This window comes from Falco rusticolus, chromosome Z (assembly GCF_015220075.1).
Source record: "Falco rusticolus isolate bFalRus1 chromosome Z, bFalRus1.pri, whole genome shotgun sequence".
Lineage (NCBI taxonomy): Eukaryota > Metazoa > Chordata > Aves > Falconiformes > Falconidae > Falco > Falco rusticolus.
Window position 1 is genome coordinate 4,502,038 of NC_051210.1, and position 19,441 is coordinate 4,521,478.

At 38.0% G+C, this 19,441-nt stretch overlaps 1 protein-coding gene across 1 annotated transcript in view; it reads right to left on the reverse strand.

The window, feature by feature from the left end:
- Nucleotides 1-212: 212 nt before the first annotated feature.
- The window catches only part of MEF2C (myocyte enhancer factor 2C), a 121,232-nt gene continuing 102,003 nt past the window's right edge, over nucleotides 213-19,441 (reverse strand). Inside the window, exons 7-11 of the mRNA XM_037373734.1 lie at nucleotides 15,406-15,578; nucleotides 14,123-14,146; nucleotides 13,067-13,196; nucleotides 12,032-12,167; nucleotides 213-4,961 (exon numbers count right to left, since the gene is read on the reverse strand). Of these exons, the coding sequence (XP_037229631.1) occupies nucleotides 4,640-4,961; nucleotides 12,032-12,167; nucleotides 13,067-13,196; nucleotides 14,123-14,146; nucleotides 15,406-15,578 (785 nt within the window). The 3' untranslated portion in view covers nucleotides 213-4,639. The remainder of the gene's footprint in view (nucleotides 4,962-12,031; nucleotides 12,168-13,066; nucleotides 13,197-14,122; nucleotides 14,147-15,405; nucleotides 15,579-19,441) is intronic.

Sequence of the window (19,441 nt, forward strand, 5' to 3'; positions counted from 1 at the left end):
TGTGTGGTGGGGCATTAACATCTGTGAGGCACTGAGATGCTGAGGGTGCCACAAAAAGGTGGTTCACTCTCCAAGCAAGCACAAGTGACAGGCAGAGGGACCTCCAGGCAGCTGCTGGTTGTTAAAGTGCCGGTTCTTTCACGTGTTACAGTGCAAAGAGTGAAAACGGAACATTCTTTAAATTAATAAAAAAATGCACCACAGACACCGTATCACTAAGAAAGCCAGTAACTTTACTGATTTGTCTGCAAAATACAAATTATACCTTATTTCCAGCAGGAGAATCTTTTGAAATTTTCCCATTTTGTTCACTACAGACAGCTGAATTAAGTCCCTTGAGATACACAGATGTGGTTTAACTTACTTATAACATCTTGTCATCTAGTGGCGACAAAGTCCAGCTTATGCCGCTGTGAGCCTCTACTTTAATATTTGTTGCAAATGCTTGTATGCTCCCATTTACAAGCTATTTTGTTATCACCATTGTTTTATGGAAGCAAATCCCCATGAAAGAGAAGAAAAAAAGAAAAAAAGGATACAACAAACCATCTGAAGCAATCCAAGTGTAATGCCTGCGGTAACCCAGGTCTGATATTAGTTACTCCGCAAAAGACTCTGGTACTGCATTTTTTTTTTTTTTTTAATGAATTACTTAACTGACCTTTTTTGAATCAAACTGAGGTACGGATCAGTCTGAGGTATGAGAAGGGAAGGTAGAAACGCAACACCTGATTATGAAAATAATCAAACGGATACTTTTGATGCAGAAGGTCTGTGGCTCAAAGCTTGGATTGCTCCACATCTTTGGTTAAAATATATTAACAAAAGCCTTTTATTACATCTACAGTCTGAAGCATTCTAACAGACACCAATGTTCCATCAGTCCTTCAAGAGACCTGTAGTGGCAGGAAATTAATGCCATATAACTGACGACATCACAGCAGATGGCACAAACAGGAACAGATGAAGTATGCCATGTTTAGGCAACAGCCTTTATTGAGGTTTCAAGTGGCTTTAAAAAATTACAAAGCATTTACCTTCAAGGCGAAGGAAGAAGGAAAACAAAACAGCTCTGTTAGGACTATAGAGAAAAGAGGGTATATAGGATAACACATACAATACAAAAGGGTTGACATCCTTGAAAACAGTCTAAGAGTTCTTTTATTCTTACGCTAGCTTTACCTGAAAAAGATCTGAGGACAACAGATATTTTTATATTATTCATTAAAAACTGCTAAATTCCTCTTCTGGGAAAAATATAAGCCATTTTGTTATAAAACACAACTTTTGAAAAACACTGAAATGACAAAAGCTTTACTGCGAATGGCTCAATGCATACAATATACAGGTTGTGCAGATAGGGTATATCATATAATTGTCACCAGCAATTGAACACTAACTGACAACACCTTTTAATAGAGGTTAGCTTAGCTATAACAACACTTGCAGATGTCTAGAATGCCACTTCAGGTGTTTGAACTTACAATTAAGAATGTTGCCTAAAACATTATATAGCATGGGTTAAGGTAAAGTAAATGTTAATACTCTTTCAGGGCTCTGCCCCAAACTCCTTAAATACAAAGGAATCACACAATAAACCCAAATTAGCTTTGCAAATACAATAAATGGTAAGGTACAGATAAAGGAACAAGAAAGGTAGACAGTTATAGTTTACAGAAAGTGACTTCACAATCAAAGTTGTGCTTCTTATCATTAGATCAGTTTGCAAATATGCATTATCCCCCACAATTTTGCCAGTATGTTAGTTGCCCTCTGCAGCAGGAACAAGAGGGATGACTGGCATTTATTTTCACGTGATTCTGTTCTACTTGTGTTTATACAAAAATCACTGTCAGAGTTAATATAAATTGCCCAGGCAATACTTTTCACGCTACTTTCTGCTTATTTACTTGCAGTAATATATTACACTGCATCTTCGTTAAATACGTTATCTTTCTTTTTCATGCGTTGCTGAGGCAAATCGCAAGGTAAACTATTAATATGGCTATTCTTCATATATCAATAGACCAAATCCCCTTCCCCACTGACAAGTTTCTACTACGATACTGATAAAGTTGTATTTTTTTCTTGAAATGACAAGGTACATTTGTGATATATTTGCATATTTTTGACACACCAAAGTTTAAAATTCTCAGAAGAGAATAAGAGTATAGATTCATCTGAAGGTGAAGAAAGTGGTTTCAAAAACAGTTCTTTTGTGTTTTAAAATTAATTATGGGCCCCATTAAACCTTTTTTTTTGTCTTGGTTTTTTTTTTTTGTGTTTTTTTTTTGTGGTTTTTTTTTGTTTTTTTGTTTTTTAAACATGCGTATCTTTTTTCTTTACCCTGCAGATTGCTACACAAGAGAAGATGGATGCATTAGTAGCACAGTATTCTGCTTAAAGAGTTTCCAGATTATGCACTAGCCCCTGCACGGCTGAGAGTGCCTGTAAGGCAGGCTTCTATAACGTCATGATAAGTGAAAAGCATGTGTCCTGTAGTCTGTTCATCATTCTCTTCTACAGAGAGGTACACTCTGTCATTGAGCAGTGCACAGCAACTGCATGTATAGGTGGGAAACTGAGTGTAGATTTCCCTTAACAAAGTAGTCTGTGTTGATATTGAGCTGTCGCAGCTATATCCTTCATCATAGTATCAGTGTGTGTAGGTGAGAGCTGGAGGGACTCTTGGAAAAAGGAGAAATATTACAGTTTCACTATGGCACTAACATTTTGCTTAAACACTTTTTTTCCCCTTGAACAGGAAGGTTAAACATTTGAATATAGCATTCTAATAAACAAGAGGGACAGAAAGGGACTTAAAGAAATGATGCAATCCCCCCGGTCAAGTTGTTTTCATCAAAGGAACGATATGAGGCAGGAGAAAACGCGGATGCTGTAAGCCGAAGCAAATCTCGCTTGGGTGCAAGTACACAGGGAGCATTGCTCAACAACGTGCCCACGGTGAGGTGGCACGTCCGCAGAGGTCTGTGAGAACCAGGGACCTGATGGCCAGTATTGGCTGCGTGAGATCAGCCAACCTCTGGATGGTCCTTAACTGACGATCTCTCTCTAAGAGTTTGACATCTGTGAGAGGGGAGTAATCTTTGCAGCAGGCATGCTCGTGCCGATCCCTCCCTTTAACGCTCCCTACTGCTTCTGCAAATACCCATCTGCACTCACGTAACCGACAGCCGTTAGAGCTGTACATCCAATTCTGACAGGCAGAATACCAGCTTCATTAATGAGAAAGGGCCAAGTTATGCCACTTTGTCATATAACCCACGGAAAGCTACAAGATACGCAGGACATTAAGTAATAGAAGGGCCCTTAACTTGTTACAATGCACAAAACAGCATGAAAGAACTAATCAGTATATACAATGGATCGCAGTTCACCCAACTGATTGTAAAATGCTGTATTAAAATGATTTAAGTTGTTACACCATGGGTAAATTCTAACTTTTTACAGATGAGTCTTTCAACAGGCTGACTTCGACCTGTAAAATGTATACCCAGTAAAAGAAAACCGAAAGAAAATAGTTAAATGTGCAACTGCACAAATATAATTCCCCACTATTAAGATAACAAAAACTTTTGCTATTACCATAATTATTATATATATTAGAAAGCTATACACAAGCATGTTAATTTCACAGATTTTTTTAAAAGATTCTTAATATTTTATATAATTAGAAATACACATTTCAAAAACAAAACTTCTGCAAAGAGAAAACAGTTATCTTGGTTAGCAAAGCATGGAGTTCTTCATGGCTTAGGGTAGTGCTTTCTATACAAACAGTCCTTTTTGTTTGTTTCTTCAGGACTGTTTAAAAGAACTAGCGAAGCTATCAAGGAAAAAAGAACACATTTTGGCTTAAGGAAACTACAAAAGCCACAAATGCTTTGCAAACTCTGTCTTACTTTTTAATATGAAAATAAGCAAAATGTAATGTACATATTTTTATATTTTTTTTATTTAATAAGTGATGCAGACCCAGAATCTTTAAAATTAAATATGTTAGCCCTCGAACTCAACATTTTTTACAAGTATGGTCCTCTCTGAGTGTTTTGATCCTTTTTAACTGATTGCCATACTTTAATGATATGCCTGCATGTTTGTGAGCATTTTCAGTATGTTAGGTGACCCAGTCTCTTTCCAGCATCCAATAATGGCCACCCAACCGCTGGGTCTGTCAAAACATCTGTACATTTTCTATATGTTGCATAACAGCTGCTTTCTCTCTCAGTAAAGATCTGCCATTTCTGGCAAATGTTTGCCTTTTGTCTATTTACACGTAAATAACGTTGAACCTGCAACATGACACTATCTATTGTAACATACATTTTGCAAGGGAGCACAACAGTGAAAAGAAGTTAGCCTTAAAATCTATTTTGTACAAGTGTTCTGTTGTACAACTCAAGTGCTAAGCTTATCTCAGCATTTCTGTTTATCCTTATACTGTATCACTGAGGCAATTTAAAAGTACTTTTACAAAACAGAGTACCTGACTTTTTTTTTTTTTTTTTTTTCCACACACGGCACATATAATGCATATCGACCCCCCCTCCCCCATTAAGGTATAGCACACACACACTGCAAGAAAAAAAAACAAACAACCTAATAGGTAATAATGTTATCATGTCGCCCATCCTTCAGAGAGACGCATGCGCTTGACAGAGGGGCTTTCCCTTTCGTCCGGCGAAGGTCTGGTGAGTCCAATGGGGGAGTGGAATTCGTTCCGGTGATCTTCTCGGTCACTTCCATCGTAGGAACTGCTACAGCTGCTCAAACTGTCAACAGGAGATCTCCCCGCCTCATGGCGCGTGTGCTGTGGGTATCTCGAGGGTGTGGTGGTACGGTCTCTAGGAGGAGAAACAGGTTCTGACTTGATGTTGAGGCTTTGAGTAGAAGGCAGGGAGAGATTTGTACTCTGAGATAAATGAGTGCTAGTGCAAGCTCTGTAGGAGGAAAGGAAACCCAGTTACAGACGGAGGAGGCATGGAGCCCCCAGATATGCACAAACACTCACACAAAACACCAGTGTAAAGGCTCGCACAGGACCAGCACATGCAGAGAGCACGAGGACTGCCTTCTGGGCAGGATTCACCAATTCAAAGGGATGGAAGCATCGCAACAAATGTGGCTGGCTTGAGTGGGACATGCCCTCGGTTTGAAAAGAGGTCTTGCTTTCAGCCTTCTCCCTTTTTCTTTTTTTTTTTTTTTTTTTTTTTTTGCCTCAAGTGTCACAACAAATTTTGGAAGGCGAGCCTTTGCACTGTTGGAACCACCTGCAGGTTTCTTTATAACTAATGCTTGTGTGTGTGTATGCACCAGCTGAAACAGGGGAGGCACGGGCTTTCTGGTGGGGTTAATCCAATTAGTTTGAATGCACCCAACTATCTTTATCGCTGTTCATTTTGACATGCGACTTCAGATGCAAAACAGAAACAAAAATCGGGGCCAGGTACATTTTATGCCTTCCAGAAGAGAGTTGAGATTTCTGGTCCTAGGACTGGCACTAGCAAAATACCACAGGCAGGCAAGGGCTTAGACATCCTTTTATGGTTTAAATCTATGAATTCATAACTCAGTCCAGAATGCCTTTAAATAAACTTCCAAAGAGAAGCTGAAGAGTAATGGAAGATGTCAGAGGGTTGTACTGTCTGCCTGTAGGAGAGCCCAGCTCAGAGGATGCTCCCAGCATCAAGAGAAACTGCTATGCTAAAACTTTTTCTAAGGCAAGCTGTGTAACTACTCTGAGTTAATTTTCTTTCTGTACGTTTTTGTTGGCAGGTAGTGGCAGAGGAAAGCTAAAACAGAGCGAATACTGAGAATGTGCTTTATCTCTATGGGAGAAATGAGATCACTTGCATCTGCAGGATGTTTTGTACAAAAGCACCACCTCCTGGTAAAACCTGACTTTTCGTTATTAAAATAGATTTCTCAACGTGCAGTTCCCATTATCTTCTGCTTCGGGGACCATTTGCTAGGCTGAAGTTAGTGTCTAACCCCAGAGACAGTGTCAACATTTCTGCTTATGAGTATTTGTGCAGGGGGAGACTGAAGGCAGTGGGGGCAACAGACCACTTGGACTCACACAATTTTAAACCCAAGGGGTTTTTACTGCAAGCAGAAGAAACATTGGGATTTGGAAGTAATTTTAAGCATGTAGAAGACACAATTCAGTTTAGCTGTGGTCTTTTCAGTTATTGAAATATTCCACTTTTCCTGATGCCTCATCAACTGACAGCTGACCTTTACTTAAGAAACACTCACTACAACTTTGATGAAAGGTAAAATGTTGTTTTCTTTTCTTCTTCTGAGAGACTTAAAATAGAACTATATGGCTTCAGTATTGAATGGTATCAGCTGCTTTTATCAGGAATTATTGCAGGCTTTAATAATGACTGGATCATGTTAGAAAACAGAGAAAACAGGATGTTCTACCTCCAATTGCTTTTATCTATCCTTTGTTCCTATATAGACAAATGTGCCAAAATTACAGCGATCCCTTTTGTAAGTCACAGAATTCATGAGTAACAGCCCTCACAGTAGCAAATACAGGCTTTTTGGTTGTGGGGTTTTTTTTGTTTGTTTTTTATTTTCCCAAAGAGGACATTTTCTTTGCTTTTGCAACTATTAAATTAACACATAAGAAACCATAAATATCAGACTTTGCCATTCCAGTTTAGTGAAATATCCCACTCTTTTCCTGAAAACTTCTTGAAAAGAATCCAAGAAGAATAAAAAATATATTCCTGTCTGGGGGTTTTTTTTGCCTTTTTTTTTTTTTTTTTTTGCTTTTCATTTCCAGTGACTTTATTTTTCAGTTGCTTAGGAGATGCTGGGACTTCACCTGGGAAAACTGGCTGCCAGTTCAGCATATATAAAGTATAAAATTAAATATGATTTTATAGATACCAATCTTATAGCTAAACCTGAAAGTCCCATAATAAAGGATAGTGGAACCTGGGGATTTGATTTAGAAGTGTTTGATATGAGCAGATGACACGTCACTTTACAAAGCTGGGGACAGCTAAAAAACCCATGCTAGTTAAAAACAAGCATATTCAGTCAAATTTGTTCACACGGAACATATTTGCATTCCATTGTGTGACTGCCCCCCGAGGAACAAATCTAGAGGGATAAGCTGCATTTTCAATAAAATAGAACTAGTATTGCTATACTGCAATGTTGCTTTTCTAATAATGTTTCAGAAGTGAGCATGGAGAATGCATCTTGATAGACTTTACTTCAGATTCCTCATGATTCTTCAGCACGGTTAAGTAAATACCTGGCATACAAATTTGTGGCAGATTTAAAAATGCTGCAGGTTGGTCTACACTTTGAACAGTTTTTTTTTTTGTAAATTGAAAAAAGGTTAAGTCGTCATGTTGGCAGGTCAGGATTAAATTTTTGAGGTTTAAACCAATACAAATAAATAAAAGCAATTATTTTGAGTTAAATATTTTTTCTTTTAGAGTATGATCTTTTTCTGCTAAAACTGTTTCTGAATTTTAATATCTGTTTTTTTTTGGTGACTGTAATGTACATTATTTCATTAGCATTTTCCAAAACATTTTCCCAAGAATCTCCTGTAAGCTAAAATGGTCAGTTACGAGGAAACCTACTGTTGCACATAGGTGTGAATGGTGAAATAGTACATATGCAGGTGCTTAGACCCATATTCAAAACACAGGACTGATGTCTATTTAGAATAGAAGCTGTATAATAAAAAAAAAGAGAGTTCTGTCTGCTACAAAATGATTTCTTTTCATGCATGCCTGTGTGTGAGTGTAGAAACAGCTGTTTGTATCTATATGTATCAATGTATATTTTACGCTGTTGCTGCATATAATCATGTAATTCTGTTCCAGGCATGCCCTGTTTTCATAGTCTGAAAGCTACACTAAGTTCACTGGAAAACAAACAGGTTTTGACTGTGGAAAATCCACAGAGAAAATAAAGCAAATGACTTCAAAGGATTGTATATAATTAAAAGCACTCAATAGGTGCCATGCAGTCCACTCATGTTGACATAATTACCTTTTTCCATATACTGTATGAAAACATTTCATTTTATGGACACAACGAAAAAATTAATGTTTTAATTTTACACAGCAGTTCCTATTGAGACCGGTATAGCAAAAATGTGATGTTTATTTAGAATACAACAGCCACATGGGAGAAATGCTGGTTCCTATCTGGGTTCAACACTGAACAGCTGTGCAGCTCTGCTGTGTAAGGGGTGGGAAGCAGCAAGTCAGGGTGCAAGGAGCTTGCGAGTGGGTTTGGTGCTTGCTGACGCCAGTGAGATCAGTTCTGTGTGTGCCTCCATTTATTTGAATCTCCGCCTGGTGTGGAAGCTCAGCATGCACAGAGAGATGTGCAGTTCTGAGCAGGTGATGAGTGAGCACATGAACATGCACCAGACGAGAGGTTTTTTACAGAGGGAGAAAGTAGTGGTCCGTTGAAGGAAGAAAAAGCCTCACATACCTTTTGTTCTATGGCCACACTTGCTTCTCTAAATTTTTACTTCCCCACTTCATACAATTTCCCCCCCTAAACATATATGAGGAACCATTGAAACTTTGCTGCAAAATCTAGTTACTCAACTTTAGTTATGTGCTAATCTGTAACCGGGAGAATAGAGGATATTTTTGACTTGCTAGCAATGCAACCTTCCTCCCACCCCTCTGTTTTTCTCTTAGGTAAAAGCAAAAGTTGTTTTCCCATATTTTTTAATCAATGTAAAAGCAGAGTAAGAATTTCTGTGTCAAGATATTTTGATTAGTTCTCACACATAAAGGTCTACACTTTAAAAAGAAATTTCTAAACAAAGAATAATATGAGGTTGAATCTCTGGAACATCTTATTTACAATGGTGGTATAATGAAAAACGCTCAGCCCTAAATATATAAGGCTTTAATTCAAATCAAGGAAGTTGGCAGAACTGATACACATTCACAAAACATGATGTCACTGCATCTAAATTTTTCAGTGAAAATGGTTCAGTGGAGACTATTTGCCCATTTGTAGCTATGGCTATTATGTAATCAAAATTAATCATTGCTTGCTATGGAAGAGTCACAGAACAAGTCAACAGTATGCATGAATTTGGACAAATTTTTATTCAGGTGGAAAGAGGTTTGGAGAAACTTCTTTTTATGTAAAAAATTACCTATACTGAAGGTTCTTCAGATGAAATACTGTTTCTATGTTTGCACTTATATTTTAGAAAGGCCAAAATTTTGTCCTGTGGGTGATACTTAAGGAAGAAAACATTCTCTCTTAGACTGGGAAATACAGATGAAACAGACCATTTTCCATATAATGTTGCCTAAAAAATTTAGATCACTTATTTCAAAGTTTGAAATGGTCTCTTCTGGTTAGCAGCAAATAACTTCTGGCAGACTCCTTGGTCCATGTTAAATAAAAAGTAACCCTCCCTATAAGAGACATTGCAAGAATATTCAGACAAAATCCCAAACTTTTGGAAGGGATTGATTTTCAATAGAATCTCTGTGTATTTTTTCCAGAGGTAGACCTAGTTAGAAGACCGTGAAGGTACTATCTTTCTCTTTAACCTAAAAAGTGACAAAGTCTGACCTGTTTTAATGTCACAATCATATCAAAACAGGCCTTACATTGCTATCCTATCCACCAGGCTCAGCAGAAGGACAAAACCTGCATAGACAGGGAAAGTGAATTGCTTCCATGTCCTCAGGTATTTGCCCTCAAGCCCACCAGCACTGGTACGGTTGCTATTTGCAGAGTCAACATGATGGGTTAAGAATTAGGTTGTAAAGATCTTCTCCACTGATCTTAAAGAGGGTTCTGAAAGTGCTGCTGAAATTGTTGGGGACTTATCTGAAGCAAACCAATGCCTCTAACCATACCCTCTTCTCTTACTAACCATGCTGTTCTGCCACGCTTTGGGTAAGTCCAGCTGCTTTTCACCTTTAGGCTTCCATCAAAACCAAAACCTGCTGGAGAACTAGGATGTCTCTTCCAGTAACTCTGTTCTCTCACAGTTCTTTACAGCCTACTGTTACCAACAAACATCTCACAGTTACCAAATCTTTCCAGTGTTATGACCTCACTCAGCACAGGGATTTGGGCTGTCAAACCCTTTCTAGACGTATTTTCTCAGCTACCTGGGGATGACTACAATGTGTGATTGTTTTAGTCTTCCTGCAAATTCTACCTCAGGTTGACATGAACTATGTTCTCTATGATTTCAAATAATCTGAAAGTTTGCACAGGTGCTTTTGCATGTAGAGCTCGGTGACTAAAATAAAGAAATGCTCATGATTTTCTGCAGAGGTAGAAGACTTCTCCAGAACTGTCAGTGAAGCAGCTTTCATAGCTGAATTCATTTACAAATCACTGAAAGAATAATAGTAAAAGTAGCAACTCAGAATGTATTCCACCAGCCACAGCCATTACACTTTGACATTCTGTGATATGAATTAGAAACAGATGACGATGTGTGACATATCTGAAAAGGCATGTAGTTAGTTTAGGATTTAATTTATACTTTTTTGGTTAACCAGATAGCCTTATTACATTCTTTGGTACACCACTGAAAACAATCAGCTTATTGTAAGGTTATACATTGATATCTAACATGTGAGTTTTCAATTTATTTGAGACTTTATGTCTTTAGTTGTACAGTTAGCCTGAATGTTGCCCCAGAAACAGTGCAAACTCAAAAAGAAAATAGAAGAAGCGTAAGAGAAAGGTATTGAGACTATTTTTTCTAGCACAGTAACTATTTCAGTTGTATTTTTGAAAGTAGTTAGTACCTATATGTGCTTATTTATGTAGAAATGAGTTGTGAAAGATTTTTGTTTCCTCTGAAACACTTCTATAGCTGTCCTTTAAAAACCCAAATCGTCTGTACATGGTAAAGAAATTACAGTAAGTTACTAAGAGCAGACAGATAAATCAGAAGGAGAATTCTGAAGCTTAAGCCACACTTCTACTATTAAATAGTTTCACATTATGGCAACCACCTTGCAAAAAAATTAGTGCATATGTGCAACACCTCTTTCTGGAAAAAAAAAGAAAAGTTTACTTTTCAAATGCACGTGAATTAAATTTCTCCTCATAAATACACTCCAGCTGTTTTCAGCTTCTATTTTTGTAATGAAAACTTTTAAAATTAAAACATGTCTAGCCATACCTTAGGCTACGTGTGGCGTGCTGGTGAATGCCTAGGGTTTTACTCAACAGAAACTGCAGATACCAGGATTTTTGAAAATACTGCTCTTAAGAGTTTACTTCAGTGAGGCAACAGGCTGCTTCTTCAAGAATGCGTCAGATGACCTCCCTGTGTGAATTTTCACACTTTCAAAAATCCTGACATGATGCAGCAGTGTGCTTCAGCGATCCTGAATAAATGTCTTGGAATGAGCCACTAGAGGGCATGGACACCTGTCCTCCTCAGCACACGCAAATCACAACGAGTTCTCTGGGCTTGCAGTTCTTAGGCCTAATTATCTTGCTTGCTTGTAGAAAACACTTCCAAAGAAATGAAACTTGAATGTCAGAGCTGAACAGAAGGGAGTATGTAATTATGATGTAAGGTTAAGGCTTAATCTCAGGTCAAATCACTATGTCACTCTTACTTGATTAAAAATATTTAGAAAATTTTCAAGTTTACTGTAAATGTGCTATAGTAACTGGAAATAAAAAGCATAAATGGCAAAATACAGAAAAAGCACAATGTAAGTGTTTGGCTTGGTATTTATCAGTGAAATAAAATGCTGTTTAAAGAAACAAAGAGTAAAACATGAACAGTACCCTTTACTGCACTACTGAGAAAATGTCATGGATACAGAGTATTTCCTTGTAGCTACCCAGCAAACTTTTCATGAACATAACATAGTTCCAATTTTGGGAAATGGAGGTCTTACACGTAGTAAATACATGCTGATATGTTGTCTTGATATATTTCAGATTTAGGGTAACTGGGGAGACTGAAGTCACTGTAGAACAATAAAATACAGAAAACACTGCTTACCCCAACTGACTGAGGGCAGATGGTGGCATGTTATGTAGGTGTTGCTGTTGCCAGCCAGTCACAGAACCAAGGTGAAGAGCACTGGCTGTATTAAACCCAGAGAGAGATGATATATCTGCACTACTCAGAGAATATTCTAGATTTGAAAACAGAAAGGACAATAATCAGAAGAGAATTAAAGAGGAAGCAATTAAACAATAACTAGCATTGTAATTTTCACATGTCACTTTATAAGCCTTTTAATTTTAATGACACCAATCACATTAAGTTGCAGCAGAAAAAGGAGACCTTCCTCTTCCCTCAGCTCATTAACTTGGGAGCAAATAACGCACTAATAACTATTCTGTAATTTAGCAGGGTTTTTTTCTGGGTCTGGAAGATCCACAGCATTCTTATCCTGTATATCCACAAAAAACTACAGAGGCATTCTCGCAGAGTTAAAGGCTTGCAAAACGTAGTAATACTTCATCACTTCATTTGCAGTGTTCCTTACAGAGCCCAGCAGGCAGAGCGTGCCTGAGCAATGCACACCCTCCCCAAGAGCCTTGGCTCTGTATGCCTGGATGCTCTGTACAGCAGCAGTGGGCAACGGGAACTGGAAAGCATCTCTTAAGGCTTCATTTCTAGTCCCTCCCAGGTAACTACGTGACCGCCCACAGAGTTATTGAGTACTTTGAAGCCAGGCAAGCTGCTTGCTCCCCCTACCCTTATGGCTTTAGGAAGGTGCACTCAACTATATGAAATTACCTGTGGCATTAAGAGGATTAAGAAACTTCTTTTAAGTTACATTTTTTACTAAAGCTGATGGAAGAAATCTATCAGAGCAGTTTCCCGTCAAAGAAAACAGCTAACTTTTCACAGCTATATCTTGAGTTAGTGACAGATACAGAATAAGTAAATGCAGTGCAAAAGCACACCAGCTATGATTTTTTCAATTTCTGCCAATGAACATTAGCTAATTCATTAGTACTGAGATAGATATTTGTCAGCATTTTGTTCCCTCCCCCACCCCTTACATCTTGCACCCATACTTACCAGTACCATATGTTGTTGAGATGGCTGATGGGTATCCTCCCATCCCTTGCCCTGGTAGAGTAGGAGTTGCTACGGAAACCACTGGAGTAGCCAATGACTGAGCAGACTGGGAGTTATTTATCCTCTGATTCTTTTAAAGTAAGTAAAATAAACATATTATTGACTGGTTTTAAGTCAGCTGAGTGTATTAGCTTTCTGGGTATGTTTTGAGCATGAGAAATACAGGCTGATACAAATTTCTGGAAATTAATCATTTAACATGTGGCTTTTATGAACTGTGCCAACCCTATCATTTACAAGCCTTCATGAGACCAGTTGTCACCATAGTAACCCATTACATCAGTATCTCCTAGGTAACTGAACTGGTAACAAGTAAGATTGCTTTAATTGTGGGTAGAAGAACAGATCGTGTGAAAAACTAATGAAATATGTAAACTCTATTCCCATTGTTTCTCTTTTCACTCAAATGGGGCGGAAAAAAAAAAAAAAAAGGTGAAAGAAAAAAACCCAGAACCCAGCCCTACTGGATTTTATGCTTTGAAAGTGAAGGGCACCCCAAGATTGCTGAACACTGAACGCTTACCAGCAGATGGTGCTCTGACTGCTTCGTTTTTGTGCAATAAAGCAAACTTAAAGAGCGTTAGGTTAGCACAGCAGTTACACGTTTATCTTTAACTCCTGGGACCTAGACGTTGGGATGTAAAAACTTCACTAGAGAACCCTAGTCCTGTGACTGGCAGGATAAAACGACCAGAGAGCCACCAAAAAATTGTCATAAGGCTGCACCATCCTCAACAGCACGAGCTTACATGCTCTCAAAGCACCAGCAACAAGAAAGTTTTATTCTAGCCTGCATAATTTGCACATATGCAACAATAAACCTGGCCTTTCATACTGCTATATTTCAAAAATTACAATGACCTTTTTGTTCACAAAACAGTTATGGTAAAGTTTGCCATTTTATTTCAACCAACGCTTCACCTACACAAGTATCAATCATACAAAAGAACTGATTTTCGGTTCCTTGTTATTAGGATGAACATCACTACCACTTACCAGAAGCAGATCAACATCCTCAGACTGAGTGCATAGGAAAGGAGCATTAAAAATTAGTGAATATAAATATTTACCAGGATGCAGATTTCTAGCTGGGGGAATAGCTTCATCTGATAGAGGCAGCAAATTAAACACTTTCTGAGCATAGTTTGGAAAAAATAAGACTTCATAGATCTCTTCTTTGTCCTCCTAATGGGATGTTTGTCTCAATTGAGAGGACAGTTTTCAGCACAAGACTTTCTCTGCGAATTCATTATTTCTTTCACAGCCCCAGTGGCTGCAGACTCTGTTACTATACTTGGTTTCAGGAGACCTGACCATCCACAGAATCCCTTGGAAAATATCAGTTTTAAGGACCTTGAAATAAATCATTTGATGCAGACAGCTTGTCACTGCCTTGGTCGACTTTGAGCACTGCCCTGCAGCAGCCTGTTTGTTACTGATCCTCTCAGAAGGCAGCATCACATGTATGGGGAGTTTTAGTTTGATGTTCAAAGTTAATTTATTATGCGTCAGGCTGCAGTAGCCAACTTGGAAGTTGTTTTAATAGTGCCTGTTACATAATGGAAAAAAATGTTTATAGTGTCACTTCAATTTACCATTAAGATCCCTTTTAAATTAAGCTCACTTTTAATGTTAAATCACTCATGAAAGATTTACTTGCAACCACTAACCGACTTTCGGAAGGGAACTACAAGCTATGCACCCGACACCTTCAAGATTCAGCCTTCTGCAATAAAGTAACAGCCTGACTAAATTTCATTAATCCTGGCAGGAGATACAGCAGCTTCATGCTCCTTTTTATGCTGCTCTATCTATTTACTACCTCTTATCGTTACAAAATTTGGCCTTTGGGGCTCAGAGTGATAGAGTTAAAATTAATTTATTTGTATTTAATCTGCCATCTGCTGAGAGTCTGTGTGGCTAAATATTTAAGAAAAACATGCTGGGTTGGGAATACTCAGGGTTAAATTCAGCCTTTGAAACAAATCCAGGAAAGGTTCTTCCAGCTACTATGGGAGAGAGTGCAGAAGTTTAGACTGTACAGGACACAGTTCCTATTTTGCAACTCAATAGAAAAAAAGGAGGAAGTAAATATAACTTTGTAAAAGCCACTGAACAGGTTCTGCCTACATCCTTGTCTTGATGTCAAGCCTCAAGGTTAGACAGAAAGACCAAACAAGCAAGAACGTGGAATGTTACTCTGCTGACTTTAGTGGCTTGAAATTCCCAAGTATCTCTTATCTGAAGGAGGTTTAAAAAAAGGTTTGAAAATGCATTACCACTGATGGCATTGTATTCTTGCTGCCAGGTGGAATAAGCACGCGGAGATCTGGTTTACGGTTGTTCATTCCCAAATTCATTGGAGGCGGAGATTTTGCTTGCATATTCTTGTTCAAGTTGCCAGGTGAGACCAGCAGACCTGGTGAGTTGCGGGGGTTGCCATATCCATTTCCTGTTTAGTTAAAAAGAAATTAAAAAATAAAAGAGAAAAGAAGGTTTATAAATGCCAACGTACTTCTCAAGACTAGATACTCAAAATGTCAGAAAAAAAAAATCAGGTAAATACCTGTGTCCTGTAATGTATCTTTACAGGAAAACAGAACACATACCATTTTTGGGACAACTAGTCCTAAAATGCTTTTTCTCATGGCAGCTGTTATCTCAGTGATGCGCTGAAATTAACTTGATTATATGGCTCTGTTAATGGCACTATGGTATATAACACAATATTGCATGCACCCAAAGCAGCCAAGACCTAATGTTTGCCTTTACAAGAGAACCAGGAAAGTCAGCCATTCTTATGGCTTAAAAAAAAAAAAAAAAAAAAAAAAAAAGTCAAAACTCCGCTGTGTTTTCTTGATAACTATAGAGGATTCTTCCTTGCCTGACTCAGCCCTTTCCAGGTCATGATTTTGTTTTGTTTTTAAACAAAGGATGAGTATAGCAAAGCTATAATTTCCAGAAAAGGCAGGGGGAGGACTAGGAAGATTCTTAAATGTTTTTGGCTCTCTTTCACCACACTTTTTGGACCTGATTCTGTCAACACGAGAGTCAATGGCAGCAAGAGCATAACCTTATTTGGAAAACACCACCGTATCTTTCATCTTCATCTCTCCACTGCTTTCTGCAGGGCCCAGCAGTGATTCTGACAGGCAAACGCTTAATTTGCCTTTTTCAGACAAGGGTTTCCTTCCCTTGCCACGTAGCACCGACAGCCGTGCATCAGTAAGGTTACTGACCTACCACCCCACTAAAAATGAGACCTTCCTACTTCATCCGCCTAATTTCATCTCTTACCCACACAAAGTCCGGAGAAAGAGGTGACTTCTTAGCATACCCTTGAAATTCTGTCTGCACAGGCTGAATAGAGATACAGAAACTGCCCAGCAGCTGCGAGGGAATAGCAGGAAAACTGGTACAGAAAAAACTTTCGTGGATAAATCCCAAGAAAACAAATGCTAGGGGAGACTTTCCGTTCTGCACTCACCTTTTGTTCACAGCTCGCAAGCTGCGACACACAACCCAGAAATAGTGTGGGGAGATGAGCTAGTGAGTGTGGCAGAGCCCTACCAGTTAGAAGCCCTGGGCTTTCAAATTTCCTTTGTAGTCCCAAAGACAGTAAAGGACTCAGTACCTCGCTCTTTTTTCCATGCATGAAATGGGACTTACAGCCCGAAAGGACATGAATGGATAATGGAACTAAATTTGATAAAGCCTATGATGTGGGCATGAAAATGACAGCACACGAGAGTGAATCTGTCTTCTAGTTAGGATAATTAAGTGTGCCCAAGCATGACTAACATTAAATCATGTTTTTAATTCCCAAGCACATCAGCTAATTGTATTTATCAGATCAGCAAATCCATGGGAAAAAAAAATAAAATATCTGTCAAAGGCTATTAAATGCAAAGCCACCACTTCAGCTTCTGGAAGACCCTGAGCTGTGAGCACTAGGCTTAGGACACTGGAAGAGTATCAGAAAGTGCTCAGCTTCCATATCTGTGAGGTACCTTTACTCACTGGTCTGTCCTAGCTTGTTTATTCCCATGCCTTTTATTATCCTGATCTCCCAAACCTTTGCAAAAAGGAGCTAAGATGAAAACCTAGAAGCAGTCAGATCACGTCAGAGATTTTGTATTAAAATACTTTTCATGGTTAATCTTATTTCCTTTATGATACCTTACATTTAGTGAGATAAAATGAGTTAATGAAGAAAAGTGTATTTCACACTTATCAAGCTAAAACAGCAGAACACTGTCAAGATTTTACCATTTTCTGTCAGTAGACTTTTTTTTTTTTAAATAACAATTGCTCTCAAAGTGGATTTGCTACATATTGTGCTCTAATTAATGCTATGTGTTACTAGAGGTGGCAAAATTAGAAGGGACATTTTGAATATACAACAATATTTTCCTCCAGAAACTGCAGTGCCTTTTAAAAGTTGTTCTCTGCAAACTGAATACTGAAAAACTAATGATGTGGAGAAGGGATCAACAGAAGAAACTGAAGCAACAGTAGAGTTTCTCTGGTGCTGGTTTCATACAGGAGCTTTTTTACCAACAGGAATTAAAACTGCCTTGTGAAATTTGTTGTATGACAAGCGTTTGTTCAGAGAGTGAAAATGAAGCTGTTTGAAGAAGCAGTGTATTTTTTTTTTTTTTTTTTTTTTAGTTCTACAACACACAGCCTGAGATATTTACTGGAACAGCATGCACTGTTATCTATATGTTTGCTTCTATAGCTGTGATTCTTGGAGAACAGAACCCCTTGCAAGAAAGAACCTCCCATTTTCTACATAAGATTTACCTGATATAGTTTATGATTAAACATTAAAAGAAAGAACACGTCTATAAAACTTTACTCTTCAGAAACTTTCCTCTGACCTTTACATTATTTACCTACTGATGTAAAATATTTTGAACAGTGATAACAATTTTTACATTTATATTTTTAGAACATCAAATTATTTTTAAGAACTACTGCAATCTTCTCCTTACCATCTGATTTCTGCTGTTCATGGCATATTACGCCAGCTAGCATTTTGGAGCCATATAATAACCATTCCTCTTTCCAGCCACCAAATTGTTATTCCTTTGGTATAATGTGGACTCAGGAATGTAAGGCTGTGGACCTTCAACCATGATACAGAAACCCATCATTTGAAAATCAATGATGAATGCATGCATGTGGTTTACAGTTAAGAAAAGTCTGCATTTAAACCAGCTCTTCAAACCGTATCCTCTTTACTCGGAAAGCTGTGGCCTGCTCCAAGGCAGCTGTCCCACCTTTGGATAAATCCACTGAAGAGAATGGTCTCATTTACATTCAGAGGCAAAAAAATGTATAAGACTTCTAATATACAAATTAAACCTTCCTTCATCCTATACTTTAAAATTACACTCCGCCTGGACAATTATCAATTTAGATGTGACTGTATGCAGAACATCGCATTCCACTATCCACTTGAAAGCACAAAAATTATATGTCATGTATGAATGGATTTCCTGATTATAGATTATAAGAAAATGAAAAACAGATGGATTTTAGAGCAAGTTGGCTTTACATTTTTTATTTGGTTAAAAGCCATATTTTTGCTGGAATAGAACATTTTTAAACATTACGGATATAACTTGTAATGTATAGTGAAAATAAAACCAGTAGATGCACAAGTTTTAAAGGGCATATGTCAGAATTTGTAAATTCGCAGCATTTTAAATGCAGGAAATTTTAAGAGAAAATTATTTTTCCTTGTGTTGTTTGTTATGCTGACTTGAAAGAGTGAAAATATTTTACATAGAAAAGAGCTTGTTTCTAGATAGAACTAGTGGAGCAGCACGTGTCATGGAATGCAGTGCCAGACTTTGTATTTGGACTAATGGCAGAATATAAAGACAAATGCTTTCTGAGCATAGAATGCTCTTCTTGGGCATGTTCCCACATTCTGCACTTAGGCACGAGCACCATTGACTTTAGAAGGAATTCTGTCCAAGCACACACTGCATGATTAATTCCTGCAATACCACTTTTAAAAAAACATCCAGAGAAGCTTTGTGCACCCCTAGTTAGTTAGCCAAGAAGAATGATTAAAAAAAATATTCATTTACTCATGGATAACTACAATTTGAACTATGTTACAAATTTGCGTAGTACGATCTCAAATGTTCACTTCCATGTTTTAAGAATTTAAGGGTACAGGTAGGGCACAAGTTCATTCAGGACAGAGAGCAAAGTTTACTTCTCTTCTTTCATCCCCACTAGTAACACCTGTACCTTACATGTAGTTTTGGTCATTGGTGTTATGGTGGCTGCAAAGTG